The 14,440-nt window shown below is 46.8% G+C and overlaps 1 protein-coding gene across 9 annotated transcripts in view; it reads right to left on the reverse strand.

Annotated features, from left to right (window-relative positions):
• Window positions 1–14,230, reverse strand: part of SFSWAP (splicing factor SWAP) — a 73,346-nt gene extending 59,116 nt beyond the window's left edge. For 4 of the 9 annotated variants that reach the window (XM_084762594.1, XM_084762593.1, XM_084762592.1 and 1 more), the window contains exons 1-5: window positions 13,850–14,229; window positions 11,270–11,439; window positions 10,538–10,669; window positions 8,161–8,246; window positions 560–785 (exon numbers count right to left, since the gene is read on the reverse strand). In XM_084762594.1, the coding sequence (XP_084618720.1) occupies window positions 560–785; window positions 8,161–8,246; window positions 10,538–10,669; window positions 11,270–11,439; window positions 13,850–14,067 (832 nt within the window). In that variant the 5' untranslated portion in view covers window positions 14,068–14,229. Of the gene's footprint in view, window positions 1–559; window positions 786–8,160; window positions 8,247–10,537; window positions 10,670–11,269 lie in introns of all 9 variants that reach the window. The other 5 variants (XM_084762591.1, XM_084762590.1, XM_084762588.1 and 2 more) reach the window with 3 other exon arrangements.
• Window positions 14,231–14,440: the final 210 nt, after the last annotated feature.

Genomic DNA, 14,440 nt, shown 5'->3' on the forward strand with positions numbered 1-14,440 from the left:
GGTTTACACAGCCGGGCTGGGTTGGAGGTGCAGCTCTGTTGCAGGGTGCTTGCCTGGTGTGTGCAAGGCCGAGGGATAGGATCAAGGTGCAGTGGAAGACATGGCTAGGGAGGCTTGCCCCTGGGAGTCACCCAAAAAAGGAGACAACTGGCTTTCTAAGAATCTGGAATGGAGACACTTGCAAACAGCTTCAGACAGGTAATCCGAGACAAGGGGAGCATCTTGTGAACATGTGTGATTTAACTTCCGGCCCTATGCACTACGGCCCAGGTACATGTACTTGTAGTACAATTTGAGTGTGAAACTGTCTCCTCTGCAAACTGTTAAGTAACCAAAATGAGAGGAAACATCTCCAGCCTAGATGACCACTTGGCTCACATCAGTACGGAACTGTGCTCTGATCATCTGTAAAGTAGGAACTAAGGACTGAGGATGGTGTGCTGGCAGAGCTAATCCGCAGCAGGTCACAGGCACTCAAGTCTGGATTTCAGTCCATTCCTCTGAGAAGGGGTACCTCTGCTTCCAGACCACCCCCCCTACTCGAGGCAGACCCACGTACTTTTCTTCTCCTCGTTCTTGCTCTCTGCCAGCACCGTGTACCGTCCTTCCTTCATGGCTTTCTGGATGAATTTGTAGTAGGGGTTGAGGTAGTGATCAAATCGCAGGAAGTCAAACTGCGAGTTCCGTGCTTGCTTGGCCTTCAGCATTATCTCAAACTGTGCTCCCTGCTTGCACACGAAGTTGGCTGTTCGCTCGATGATGGCATGCATCTTGGCTGTTGGTGGCTGGAAGAACAGTCATGTCATCAGTCTGTGTGTGTGTGTGTGTGTGTGTGTGTGTGTGTGTGTGTGTGTGTGTGTGTTTGTCACATGCATAAAAATAAGTTAATGATTTAGTTAAAAGGAACAGCTTGGTATTGATGCCCCAAACTTAAAAATAAGACATTTCAAGGCTAGCAAGATGGCTCAGCCAGTGAATATGCTTGTTACCATGTCTGACATCCTGAGTTCAATTGCTAGGATCTATGTGGTGGCAGGAGAGATCAGCCCCTGGCCGCTATGTGTGTACTGTGGCACATGTGTTTTCCCAAGGCCCTCCAAATAAGCAAATGTACAATATTATTAATATCAACAAATAGAGCTAACACTAGAAAACCACATGGATAGAAGACAGGAAATTATTCACACTAAGGACAGCTGGTTAAGAATTTGCGATGCTTATGTAACTTCAGGACCTAATCCTTTATAAAATAAAAGTAGCTTAATTTCTCAAATTTAGTGGTTAATTAATAATGTCCTTCTCACTTTAAAAAGGAGAAATGTCAAGACCATGAGATGGCTCAGATAAAGGTGCCTGCTGCGAACCCTGATAAGCTGAGGTCAATTGTGGAAGCCACATGGTAGAAGAACTGGCCCTGCAAGCTGTCCTGATCTCCACGCAGATGTATCGGTACATGGTACCTGCCACCACCAAACAAATGAGCTGCAATAAGACGTTTTTTGAAAAGAGAAACTTCTACACTTTTAAAGTTATTTGGATCCTGAATAAACTAGGTTCCACGTTCACGGAAATCTGGTGTGCACTGGGACATAGGCCCTGATGCAGATTTCTACCAGATCTGGCTCAACACAAAGATTCATTTGCAAAATAGTCCATTCTATAAACCCAAGGACCAAGGCTCACTTCAGCATGACTCATAAGGCAGGCATGGTTTCACCACGCAGGCTCTTGGTGGACCAGGTCAGCTTGCTGCCTTCAATGCCTTCAAAACAACTACTACGATGATACTAGGACTCACAGCTCCAACACAGCACCCATCATTGCATAAAAACAAAGCATCCTGGCTTCTGGTTTTTTGTGTCACATTTTCATTTACTTTCTGTCTATGTGTGAGTGCTCTTGTGAACAATTTGCCTGATAACTTGAGTTCAATCCCTGGAACCAGGACAATTTGCAAGACTTAGTTCTCTTTTACCATATGGGTCCCAGGAAGTGCCTTCACCTGCTGAGACATCGCGCCAGCCCCAAAGATCTGCTACCAGGATAATAAAATATAAGGAAAAAACTATTTCTCCTAGAGAAAGCCATATATAATGGTTAGTTCTAATTGCTGACTTGACAGAATCTAGTATCATCTGGGAGATGGGCCTTTGAGCATGCTTATAGGGGATTATCCTGACTACTGTTAACTGAGGTGGGAAGACCTGCCCACTGTGGGCAGCACCATTTCCTGGCTTGGATCTTGGACTGTTTAAGCAGAGAAATGGAGCTTAACAGCAGCATGTACTCATCCATTCCTCTCTGCTCCTGATTACAGATGTCATGTGACCAACTACAAGCTCCTGCCACTTTGACTTCCCTGCCAGGAGACAGTGTACCTTGAACTGTAAGAATAAGCCTTCTCCCACATTCGCTGCTTTATTACAGAATCAGAACCGAAGGCAACATTCTCTGCATCTTTACTATGCAGATCTTAAATTCTTTCCTTTCAGACCATCACTACCATTCCAGCACCACAGAATACTATTTTTAAAATATACTTAGTAAGTCTGGCATGGTAGCTTTTGATTCCAGCAGCTGGAAAGCAAGGCAGGTGGATCTGTATGAAGTCCAGGTTAGCTAAGACCATATATTAAAAAACCTTATCTAAAATACAAAACAAGATAACAGAAACCTCCACAAAAAACAAAACCCCGAAACAACAAAAATAGTTAATAAGAACTGGGGTATAGCCAGGCATGGTGGGACTCAGGCAGAGGCAGGTGGACCTCTGTGAGTTTGAGTCCAGGACAGCCAAAACTACTCTGAGAAACCCTGTCTTGATGGAAAAAAAAAAAAGAACTGGAGTACAACTCAATGGCAGAGCACATGCTTAGCACTCAAGAGGCTGTGGGTTTAAACTCTGGCACTAAATACGCACATAAAAGCCCAAACAAACAAAGCCCCTTCTGCCTACAAACAAAAACCTCAAGCCAACAAACATGTTAAGGATGCATGTCACAAAGCCCACACAGCAGAAGGAAAGTGTTCTTGTGCTCTCATCCATGCCTAACCTGTTTTGAGAGCCCTGCTCCCTGGAAACTCCAAAGGCTTGGTCTAAACTAAGAGTAAGACCTGGGAAGTAGACCGTGACAGCCACGGGACAGGAAGCCCACAGAGACGGATTTCCTATGAGCTCTGAGGAATGTGGATGGACTCAGCAGGGGAACAGGAAGGGCTGTTCAGGGGGAAGGCGGTAATTGGTGGTGAGTCCGTGAATTGTGAGAACAGAAAGAACACTCACTTTGCCCATAGGTCCAAATAAGCACACAGTCACACATCACACACACACAACCACGGGAGAACCAGCAGGAAGTGCAGCAACTGTTTCCCCATCAATTGGGAGTGGCAAAGAGCTCTCTCAACCCAAGCTTTAGAACCCTGTGGCACAGAGGAGAGGGACACAGGGCTTCTGCAAGCCATGGAAATTACCCGGAAAACCACACACAGACACAAAACCCAGGGCTAGAGCAGCACCCACACGTGGGTCTGAGGGCCCCTGCAGCTCTCAGAGCCCACGGTTTCTCCTACTTCACAGTGACTGGGATTTTCAAGCGAGGAACACAAACAGGCACAGGCCCGGGACAAGGCATGTCCACAGGAAGTGCCTATCGCCCCACAAGAGATTAAAACATTACACACAGCATCAAATAAGCCCTCTTCTCCTTTCCCACTGTCCACAGTACTCTTCCAAAACATGTTCTAACAGGCCTGCTAAGCAGCAAAACTTCTGGGCCCCTAAACCTGATTAGTAGTGGGCTGCAGTATTTACTGGCACCTGGTAAAATGCAGTGCCAGCCCACAGGCAAGCCATGAGCACCTGGAAGACATCATTCCCGGCCCAGGACTTGCCATGCTAGGTACAGACACCCATGTCTGCCATTTCTAGTGTCTTGGGAGTGAGGAGAAGGTAAAAAGATGGGCTGAACAAAGGACTCTGCACTTTGCCTCATGTATTCCAAGGCTCCACAGAGCAATACAGGCAGCCAGAGCAGGTGGTTAGCTGATGTGGGACTCTGGAAAGGACAAAGGGTTTTGGGTACCTGGGAAAGGGACAATGATTATATCATGTTGGAACACATGATACATAAACACATATTTGGAGGAAAATAGGTTTTCTGCTTCTTTTCCCTTGGAACAGAAAAACAAACCCAATAAAGGTACCATTAAAAATCTAAACAACTTTAATCCCAGCACTTGGGAGGCAGAGGTAGGCGGATCGCTGTGAGTGCAAGACCAGCCTGGTCTACACAGCAAGTCCAGGACCAGCCAGGGATACACAGAGAAACCCTGTATTGAAAACCAAAACCAAAACAACAACAATAAAAAGTCCCTCCTAAAATTCAAGATCCTCTGAAGAGGTTTGAGTGTAAAGGCTCAGCAGGCATGGGTCAGGGGCTGTAGTCAGTCACGCTGGCTCAAGGTAGGTATGCAACAGAAAGCAGGCAGTGGTCCCAGATGCCTTGTGTTCACTATGTTCTCACCCAACACCTAGAATAAACCAAGAACTCTGAGAGCACCTGCCTGCTTCCTCATCCTTAACCCAACCTTCCAGCCAAGGGCTTCCATCCTCAGCTGCCACAGCACTGCTCATCCATGTAACCAATCCACCACCTATGCTTAGTCACCAACCAGAACTGCTGTTAGATTCTGTTCTCTCAGGTTCCCCAACACCAGCAAGGATATATAACTACTCAGTACACTGCCATCAACAGTCTACAATCTACCAATGAGTACCCAAAGCCTCATCTGAGAACACTGAGATGCTGACAGACAGAGGGAAGAAAAAGGCAAAGTAGACACTCAGCCAATGACTCAAGCAGGTTTTTCTTCCACATGCACTCTACTTGGGGATCTCTCAAACAACGATACTGGAGAACTGCAGGAACAGAACAAGGCTCCCTTACCTGTCTGTGGGTTCACCATAACTATTAATCAGCTTAGTGATGCTTACTATATACACAGCTGTTAAATCTTACGACAGGAAGTAAGCCATCAACAGTCTATTGTATCTGTTTTTATATTTGAACAGACATTTAAAAAAAATCTTTTGTGTCAAAAACAAAGGACTGAGGAGATGCTCGGTGAATAAAGAGCTTGCTGCTCAAGCATGAGGCCCTGAGTCCAATCCCCAGCACTCATGTGAAAACCTGGGCATGGTAGCATGTACCTGAAATACCAGAATTGGGGAGACAGTGGATGAAGAATCTACCCTTATGGTTTAATGCAAATGAGTCTAGCCCAACAGGTGAGCCCCAGGTCCCGGTGAAAGATACCATATCAAAAAATAAGGTAGCCGGGCAGTGGTGGCGCACGTCTTTAATCCCAGCACTTGGGAGGCAGAGGCAGGTGGATCTCTGTGAGTTCAAGGCCAGCCTGGTCTACACAGCGAGCTCCAGGACAGCCAAAGCTGTTACACAGAGAAACCCTGTCTCGAAAAACCAACAAAACAAAACAGAAACAGTACATAGCAACACAAGTATGTAGGCTGGAGAGAGCTTATCAATTAAAGAGCTCCAGTTCCAGGGTAGTTCACACACCTTTGACCTCCATGGGCACCTTCACTAATGTGTACAAACCCCCACACAGACATGCATAATTTAAATTCAATCTTAAAAAATAAAAAAGCAAGGCCAGGGATGGTGGCGCACGCCTTTAATCCCAGCACTCAGGAGGCAGAGGCAGGCAAATCACTGTGAGTTCAAGGCCAGCCTGGTCTACAAAATGAGTCAAGAACAGCCAAGGCTACACAGAGAGATCTTGCCTCGAAAAACGAAAAAGCAAAAAAACCAACCAAACAAAAAAACCCCAAAGTATGTGTTAATGTGAAACTTTAAGACATTAATTATTATTATTTTTTTGTTTTGTTTTGTTTTCTGAGACAGGGTTTCGCTGTGTGTATCCCTGGCTGTCCTGGACTTACTTTGGGTTTTTATTTTTGGCTTTTTGAGACAGAGTTTCTCTGTGTTAGCCTTGGCTGCCCTGGTCTCACTTTGTAGATCAGGCTGGCCTCGAACTCACAGCAATCCACCTGCCTCTGCCTCCTGAGTGCTGGGATTAAAGGAGTGGGCCACTACGCCTGGCTTGGGCATTAACTCTTCAGGTAAATATTTTGCTCTAATTGTTGCAAAGAATCAGAAGATGGAAACAGGGAAGCAAACATAATAGTAATCACGCAGAAATTTCTACCCAGATTTGAATAAGAGAATGAGCAACCACTTCCCCTTACAGGATGCAGAAAAGGAAAAGAGCAAGAGCCTCAAATCCATGCGCAACTGAGGGTGACCAAACCAGGAGCAGAGAAAGCAGAGGGTCAGAGGGGCTGTCGCCATGGTTCTGTTATGGTGTTTACTGTCCACCTGACGAGCTACTGTGTCAAGCTTAAAACCTGGATGTTGTACCTCCAACACTTGCCACTGAGTGAAAATAATTCAAAGAAAACACTTTTCTGAGCCTGAACCCTTAGGAACCCTTGCCAAACATGACTTAGAAACACTAGGCTGAGCCAGGTACGGTGGCGCGTGTCTGTAATCCTATCACTTGGGAGACAGAAGCAGGCAGTTCTCTGTGAGTTTGAGGCCAGCCTGGTCTATAGGACCTGGTTTTCCAGGACAATTAGGACTGTTACACAGAGGAAACCCTGTCTAGAAAAACAAAACAAACAAACAAACAAAAATTAATAATAATTTAAAAATTAAAAAAAAAAAAGAAACACTGGGCTAGAGGCGAATGCCTGTTATCGAAGCAATCAGTGGGGGAGGAAGAGAGGAGAGTTCAAGGTCAGTCTCAGCTACATACTGAGTCTGCAGCCAGCCTGGATTACACAGGCCTGTTTCAGAGGGACTGGCAAAAGGCTTACCAGATAAAACAACAAACTGGAGCCGCACAGAGACAAGTAGCTGCACGCAGAGCTCTCCCTCTGCTTTCCTTATCCACGAAAGGGGGCCTGGATGCGTCACATGGAACCCAAGTGCCCAGTGAATGTAAGGCGAAGAGCAGGAACCTCCACAGCTCATCAGGAAAAGCCAGCACCTCAGCCTGGCCTTGACTCGACTAGGAAACCTAGAGATCCCCACAGAACGCCACACAGACCCAATGCAACTCAATGGTGTGCTGAGCTGGCCACGCTCCTTCCCTTGCCCCTTTTTCTTGTTTTAAAACGTATGTTCTTAAAAAGCGTATTATGAGGCTGGAGAGATGGCTCAGCTGTTAAGAGCACTGTCTGCTCTTCCAAAGGTCCTGAGTTCAATTCCCAGTAACAACATGGCAGCTCACAACGATCTATACTGGGGCCTGATGCCCTCTTCTGGAGTGCAGGTGTACATGTAGATAGAGCATTCATATACATTAAATAATTATTTTTTATTATTAAGTATATTATGAGCTGGGGTGGATGGTATACACCTTTAATCCCAGCACTTGGGAGGCAGAAACAGGTGGATCTCTGTGAGTTCAAAGCCAGTCTGGTCTACAGAGCAAGTCAAGGAGGGCTGTTGTTAACAGAGAAATCCTGTCTTGGAAAACAAAACAAAACAAAACAAAAACAAACAAACAAACAAAAAAACAAAAAAAAAGAAGAAAAAAGAAAAAGAAAAAATATTATGTACGTACATATGTATATATGTATGTGACTATATATGTATGTGTACGTGTGTACCTTCATGAGGTTATGTGTACTGTGATTGTATGTATATAAGCATATATGTAAATATATATGTACGTTTACACGTGTGTACTGTGCGTGTAGGAGCCTTCTGAAGTGTAGGTATTTGTGAGCTACCTGATGTAGCTGCTGGAACTGAAGCAGGGGCCTCTGAAAGGGCAGGACACAATCTACTACTGAGCCATCTTCCCAGCCCGCCTCCTGTTTTCTGAGATAGGGTCCCTGTCTAGAGCACTTGGGCTGGCTTGGAACTTGAGACCCTCCTGCCTTAGCCTCCCAAGACCCAGGAAGACCACTGTGGACCACCACACCTCACACTCATTTTTCTTCAGAGGTGAGGGAGCTGTGCTCTTTCTCCTCCATCTCACAAGTGCAGTACCTCACAGTGGCTGAGCTTTACTACTGTGCCCTCGCGCAACACAAACAGCAGCAGGAAGCTTGTAAAGAAGCACACATACCAGCTCCACGTCAGACGGGACACTTAATCCTAACGGGGCCACGAAAGGCTCTTCATTTTCTTCCAAGGTCTCAGCCTCATTTTTTTCTGTTAAAAAAATGAATAACTTCAGCATGATGTCTCAACAGCAGGCAATGACACCGTGTGGGCTTTTCCTGACCCTTCACTGGGGCACCACTACTTCCAGAAACCACTTCCAGCTCCCTGCTGTCCCACTTCATTTGACTAACCCCATTCATGGATTCCAAGGGATGGAGGGTGGTGCAGCAACACGAGAGTGTTTCTGGGGCAGGTGGAAATCCGCATTCCAGCCTCGAGCCCAAGATTCTGGGCATCTGTTTCCTCTGTCTGTGTCTGTTTCAGTGTCGCCCAGATCACTTCCTGGCATAAGGGAGCTAGCTTACACGACCACCTCTCCCATAGCAGAATGCTTAAGGCTCAGCAGACACTCAACACATGTTCTTTAAACTGGGCATGGGCTTGCCACAGTGCATATGTGGACATCAAAAGATGACCTTGGGTATCAGTTCTTGCCTTCAACCTTGAGGCAGGGCTCTTTGTTGTTCTGGTAGTGTTCGGGCTAGCTGAACAGAGTCTCCATCTCCCTGCCATCTCGCATAGCCGGGGTACGATTATAAATGCTCCTGCTGTTGCACTCCAGCTTTTGGATGGGTCCTCATGGACGTGCAACGAATGCTTTTACCAAGCAAGCCACTTCTTTACACCCCTGATGAGTGTTCTTAAAGTCACTAATGTCCTCTGACAGTAATGTGGTCCTAGTATTGTAGTCTGTTCTATGCTAACTGGGTAATTTTCATACCCTGCTGGGGATAAAGTCTAGATCTTCTCTACCACGATCCCAGACCCTCGTTTAACATAGATGCATTTGCATTAACTGGTCTCGAAAACCACCCTCCAACTGTTTTGAAGTAGCACAAAATAATCAATGTCTGGAAAAAAAAATCAATTTTGATCACCAAATTATAAAACAATCAAACCCTCTCCACACAAGCAAACCATTCATTTTAAACATCTATTTATTTCGTCCATTTAACATTTGTCTGCCATATATTGGACACGGCCTCACACGCCACACCTTTTCTGAATCCTAAGGTACTAAACATACCTCAATAGCCTTTATTCTTAAAATTACATTATTTTGTGTGTGACTGCATATGTGCGGCAGTCAGAGGACAACTTGTAGGAGTTACCTCATGGGTTCTAGGGATTTAGCTGACATTGTCTGTAGGATGTGATTCAGCTTCCTATTTTAAATATATGAATAGCGTGCCAATGTTAAAGGTCTTCCTCTTCTTAAAACAGAACATCCTGATTGTCAAGACATGTCCCTAATGTCTGAAGTTGACATCACTGTTACTGAAAACAGATGATATGTCCTACTGTGAAAATGATGCTCTCAGGGCTCACAGAAATAACCAAGGACTCTGCTTACGTTGTTAAGTGCATGGAAGTTGGTTTGTTTTTTGGTTTTCCAGACAGGGTTTCTCTGTGTAGCCCTGGTTGTCCTGGAACTCATACTGTAGACCAAGCTGACCTTGAACTCACATTAATCTGCCTGCCTCTGCCTCCTTGAGTGCTAGGATTACAGGCATGTGCCACCCCGCCTGACTCAGTGCTTAGTTTTTGACAGCACTATTTTCCAGAGTTGCCACATTAGCCTAGGGAGGGCACTGACTTCAAACTTTAATGCTATACTAACAGGCCTGTCTTTTCATTTTGTGTTAACAAGCCCCTCAGGCATCTTTCCACTGAACACTTCTGCTAGGGACAGGATATATAGAAAGAGATTCATAGGAGAGCCAGGGATGTTAACAATTCCTCGGCAAACCTGACTTTCAGATGTCCCCAGAATAGACAGTGACACTACGGAAGTGTGGTGGTTAGAGTAAGAATGGCCCCCATGCCTGAGTGTCCCTGTCTCTCTCCCTATGGATGAGGATACAGATCCCCGGCATTGCCCCAGCCACTGTCTGTATGCCGCCATGCTTGCCACCATGATAACAGACTGAGCCTCTGAAATAGTAAGCTAACCACAGCTCACTGCTTTCTATCATAAGACTTGACTTGGTCCTGTGTCTCTTCACACACAATGACTAAGATGGGATGACTAAGATGGGAAGAATGTGTGTCCAACGCAGAACCGTGACCCGGGATGAGGAACTCAGTGAGACCCACCCAAAGAGGAACAGACAAGAAGCCAGGGGATGCAGGTGGCTAACCACGTAAGAACTGCCTTTCCACTGCCACTCATAACTCATCTTCTGGTCTCCAGCTTTGCTCCAGCAACAGAAGGAGCCTCACAGTGCACCAGGGGTGCTGCAGTCAGTACCGTGAGGGCAAGCCTTCCTTCCCCTTACCTCTGTGCTTTGAAGGCTCCTCCTCTTCCGTGGGCTCTGACGGGTCGTAATAGTCACTGCCGTAAGTAAACCCTACGGCACTGTAGTTCCCATCCTCTGCCAGGGCTTCACTCAATCTTTTGTATTCTTCCTCTTGAATAAAAACGAGACTTTTATTAACAAAAATGGAAGTTTACTGTGAAAAACTTCACACACTCCTACAGTGCAGCTATCAGTAAAGCATACAATACATTTCTCTTATTGAGGAGAAAATGTTCCTGGAAATGCACACTTAGTATCTATCAGCATGTACTTTTGCCAGTACGTGTTTACCCACAGACAGAAGAATACACGTCTTTTATGGAAAATTTCTTCCTGCTGAGGAAATTTTGGGATTAGGAACTGTATTAGAAAGATCACTAAGGCAAAGACAAGAACATCGATTTTAATTCATACGATACTGTTAAAGAAGAACAGTTAAAGAGTTTTGTTTTTTGGGTTTTGTTTGTTTGTTTGTTTTTTGTTTTTCAAATCCCAGTCTGCCCTCAAAAGCTGGGAAAATTCTCTGTGGCTCTACATATAAACTATCCTGAGGTCCTCTCAGAACGCAAAGACTCCTGTTTTTCCAATCCACTGGGTACTGTCAAGATAATATCAGAAAGAGTGAGTATAAAAAAAATGAATGGGAGTAACTTTTTAAATACTTAAAAATTTTAAAAGGTGTGGCTAAAGTAAGTCTTTCTTGAGCAGTACCTTGCCTTGCCTCCTCCTCAAGCAAGTCCGTATGCAAGGCTAAATACCTCTCTTCATCACACAGCGCCTCTACCCGCGCCTCCTCTTCCGACAGCTGGTAGTCTCGGTTCCACGTGGCATACTCAGCATCGTAGGCGGAGAGGTCATGCAGGTGACCACGCCCGTCGTATCTGTAATGTGAACAGGCTGGTCAGTGGACGGAAGTCTACACCCATGCTGATTGCGTGTGACACTCTCTGCACATACTTACCCATTAAAATAATGAAATAAAAGTATTAAAACAAATGCCAAGCTTCAGATTTATATTTAACGTGACTAGTCATCTCTCACCTACTTTTAAACTGAAGTAATCATAACAAAGTCTAAGTGCCTCTCTACAGCACAAAAGAACTTAGAGCTAAAGGCAGACAATCCTTTAGGGCAGAAAACGGATCCCCCTTGCTAGCAGTTCTTACCATGTATGCTTTGGTCAACCATTCAATGCCACTTGCAAAAAAATATGTTCTCAGTAGTTAAATATCACAGCGTACATTCACACAGACCGAGTCCATAAATACCTATCCGACAGAACCAAACGGGCGAAATTTCCTCGCTTCTTCCTGCTAGTCCCGAACTCTCAGGAGAACTCTTCACCAAAGAAACTTGCGTCCATTGGAGGTAAAATCTTGGCTAGGCTCGCCCCTAGCCACTTGGCTGAGGAAAGAAGTGCTGGGTTATGTGGTAGAGAGACACACATACAAAGGAACAGTGACATATACATGCAGTTTAAGGAGGTTCACTGCAAACACAGCAAAACCATTGGAAGGCGCAGATTCAGCATGTCCCTTGAGCTTTGTCTCCCAGGATGAAGACACATCATTGAAGACCAATGGGTACTTTACCAAATTAGGAATAAGAAGAGCACTTTCTGCTATGTTTGAACACAAGAGTCAATTGGAGATGCTGCCAACATACAACTGCCAGACAGTAAATGAGTTAGTGAAATTTAATACTCAAATTTAGGTTGCAAAAGTGAATGTGGAAAGAGAAACAAAAGTTTGAGTAATTTATCAATGTTGACTTTTGTAATGGAGACCAAATTAAGGACGGAAAAAGTACACCACAGGAAAAAAGCCAAAAATTCCTGGGGACCCCAACTGTTTCATTTTATTACCAAAAGTTGTTTAACTTTGATGTAAACCTCCTTAACTTACAAATGTATTATTTTCAAATATTACACATATACATGTGTGGTGTTTGCTCCCCACCAGTTTTGGGAGATCTAACTCAAATCATGCACAGAATGATATGGAAACTGCATCCGTGGAGCAGAGGCTTCAGCATTTGCCCAACATGAACAGTGCACATCACAGTGAGTGCCTGGGAAGCACCATCACTTGCTATCAACCGAGGTTCAACAGCACAGCACATTCCAGCAGGGTGGACCGGCAGATCCAGAGCCCGTCTCATCTGCAACACTCCCTTCATGAGTCCTTCCTCCTAGATCTCTCCCCACATGGAGATGTAAGGGGCTGGAAAGGCCTACTGGGCATTAAGGTGTCCGTTCTGGCCAGCTCACAGGTCATCCCTACAGCCATGCATGTTCCAAGTCTTTGCAGAATCCAGTTTTACTTGTCTCAAACGTTGGGTTTCCTTCACTTGGAGAAAACCACTCCACAGCTTAATGGTTGCTCACAGTTAGCCTTTCAGTCCTGGCCCCAGAAGCAACACTGCCCAATGGAAGGACAAATACCCAAACCCAGCATAGCGGAGAAGGAAAGAGGGGCTGAAGACACGAGAAGCAGGGTGAGGAGCAAACCACCCACATCATGTAATGCCATCCTTTTCAAATCAAACACCTTTAGAAATCCACAGTCCCACCCCCTCACCCCCCCCCCTTTTAACCCTCAACTCGGGGCACCCTTAAGTGAGTGTGATTTGAAAAGAAACAACACAAAGATAACCCAGCTCCACCCTTCGGCTTTAGGAAAACAGTGAAACCAGCTCTAAGAAACGCTACCCCTAAGAGCAAGGTCCGCACTGGGTCGACTGGCCTCCGACAGACGGCAACTTCAAATGGTCAAATGGTCGCATAACCGCGGGGAGGGGCTCGCCGGACGCCAAAAGTCAAGCCGGCGGCCAGAGACGGTTCAGGCTAACTCCCGGGGGGGTCCAAAAGAAGCTTCTCTACCCACGGCCTCGGCGTGCGGCGCTTCGGAGGAACAAAAGCGCACTCCCGGGCTCCCTCCCGCACAGCGAGCGGAGGGAGGGACAGCGGCACCCGCCCCACGGCGCGGGCGGGAGGCCCCGGGCAGCTTTCACCGCGCTGAGTCGCCAGCGGCAGCCCGGGCTCGAGGGGTTGCGGGAGCAGAGTCGATCCCTCCGGCGACGGCGCGGCGCCGGCTCTGGCCGGAGCCTTAGGGCCGGTTTCACCGTCCCCTCCCCCCGGACGCCGGGGAAACGTGGGGGCAGGGAGGCCCCGGGTCCCCCGGGCTCCGCAAAACCCCCTTTCCAGTCCTGGCCATCAAGTCAACATCAGGCGAAATCAAGCGGGCGAGGGAGGAGGGGGGGGAGGGTCGACGGGTGGGGGGAGGAACCGACCTGTCGATGAGGATCTTGTGGTCCCCCATCCAGGGGATGAGGTGCTGTCCCTGTTCTTGGGCCAAAGCCCGCTCGTCGTCGCGGAACAACTTGCAGGCATAGCCGAAAACCAGAAGCTCCACCCGGTTGCCCCCAGTGCCCGAGCCGCCGGGCCCGGCCTCCTCCTTCGCTCCGCCTTTCCTCTCTGGCTTGGCGCGGCCCCCGCCGGCACCGTACATGACAGCGTCCCCGATGTCCGGGCCGGTCTGCAGCTGGGCGGCACAACGTCCCTGATGCCTCGCCTGGTCTAACCCACTCAGTCAAAGGCGCCGCATCCTCGTCGCAACTTCAACACAGCCGCCATAGCGAGCCACAAAATGGAGGAAACGCAACTTCCGGTGGGACAGCACTTCCGGAAGTGACAGTGGTAGATTCGCTACGGCCACGAGCCGTTTGAGTCACTAAAAAAAAATATGTAGACCGTAGGTTTCGTTGTCCAATTCTATCTTACGATGGAAATTTGTGTCCATGAAAATATTTTATTTCTTATTTTTTTTGGAGGCCACGTAAAACTCGGCGAAAGCGCGGTTTGTGGCTGCGCGCCTACTTTCG

Source organism: Acomys minous (assembly GCF_964271855.1).
Source record: "Acomys minous genome assembly, chromosome: 16".
Classification (NCBI taxonomy): domain Eukaryota; kingdom Metazoa; phylum Chordata; class Mammalia; order Rodentia; family Muridae; genus Acomys; species Acomys minous.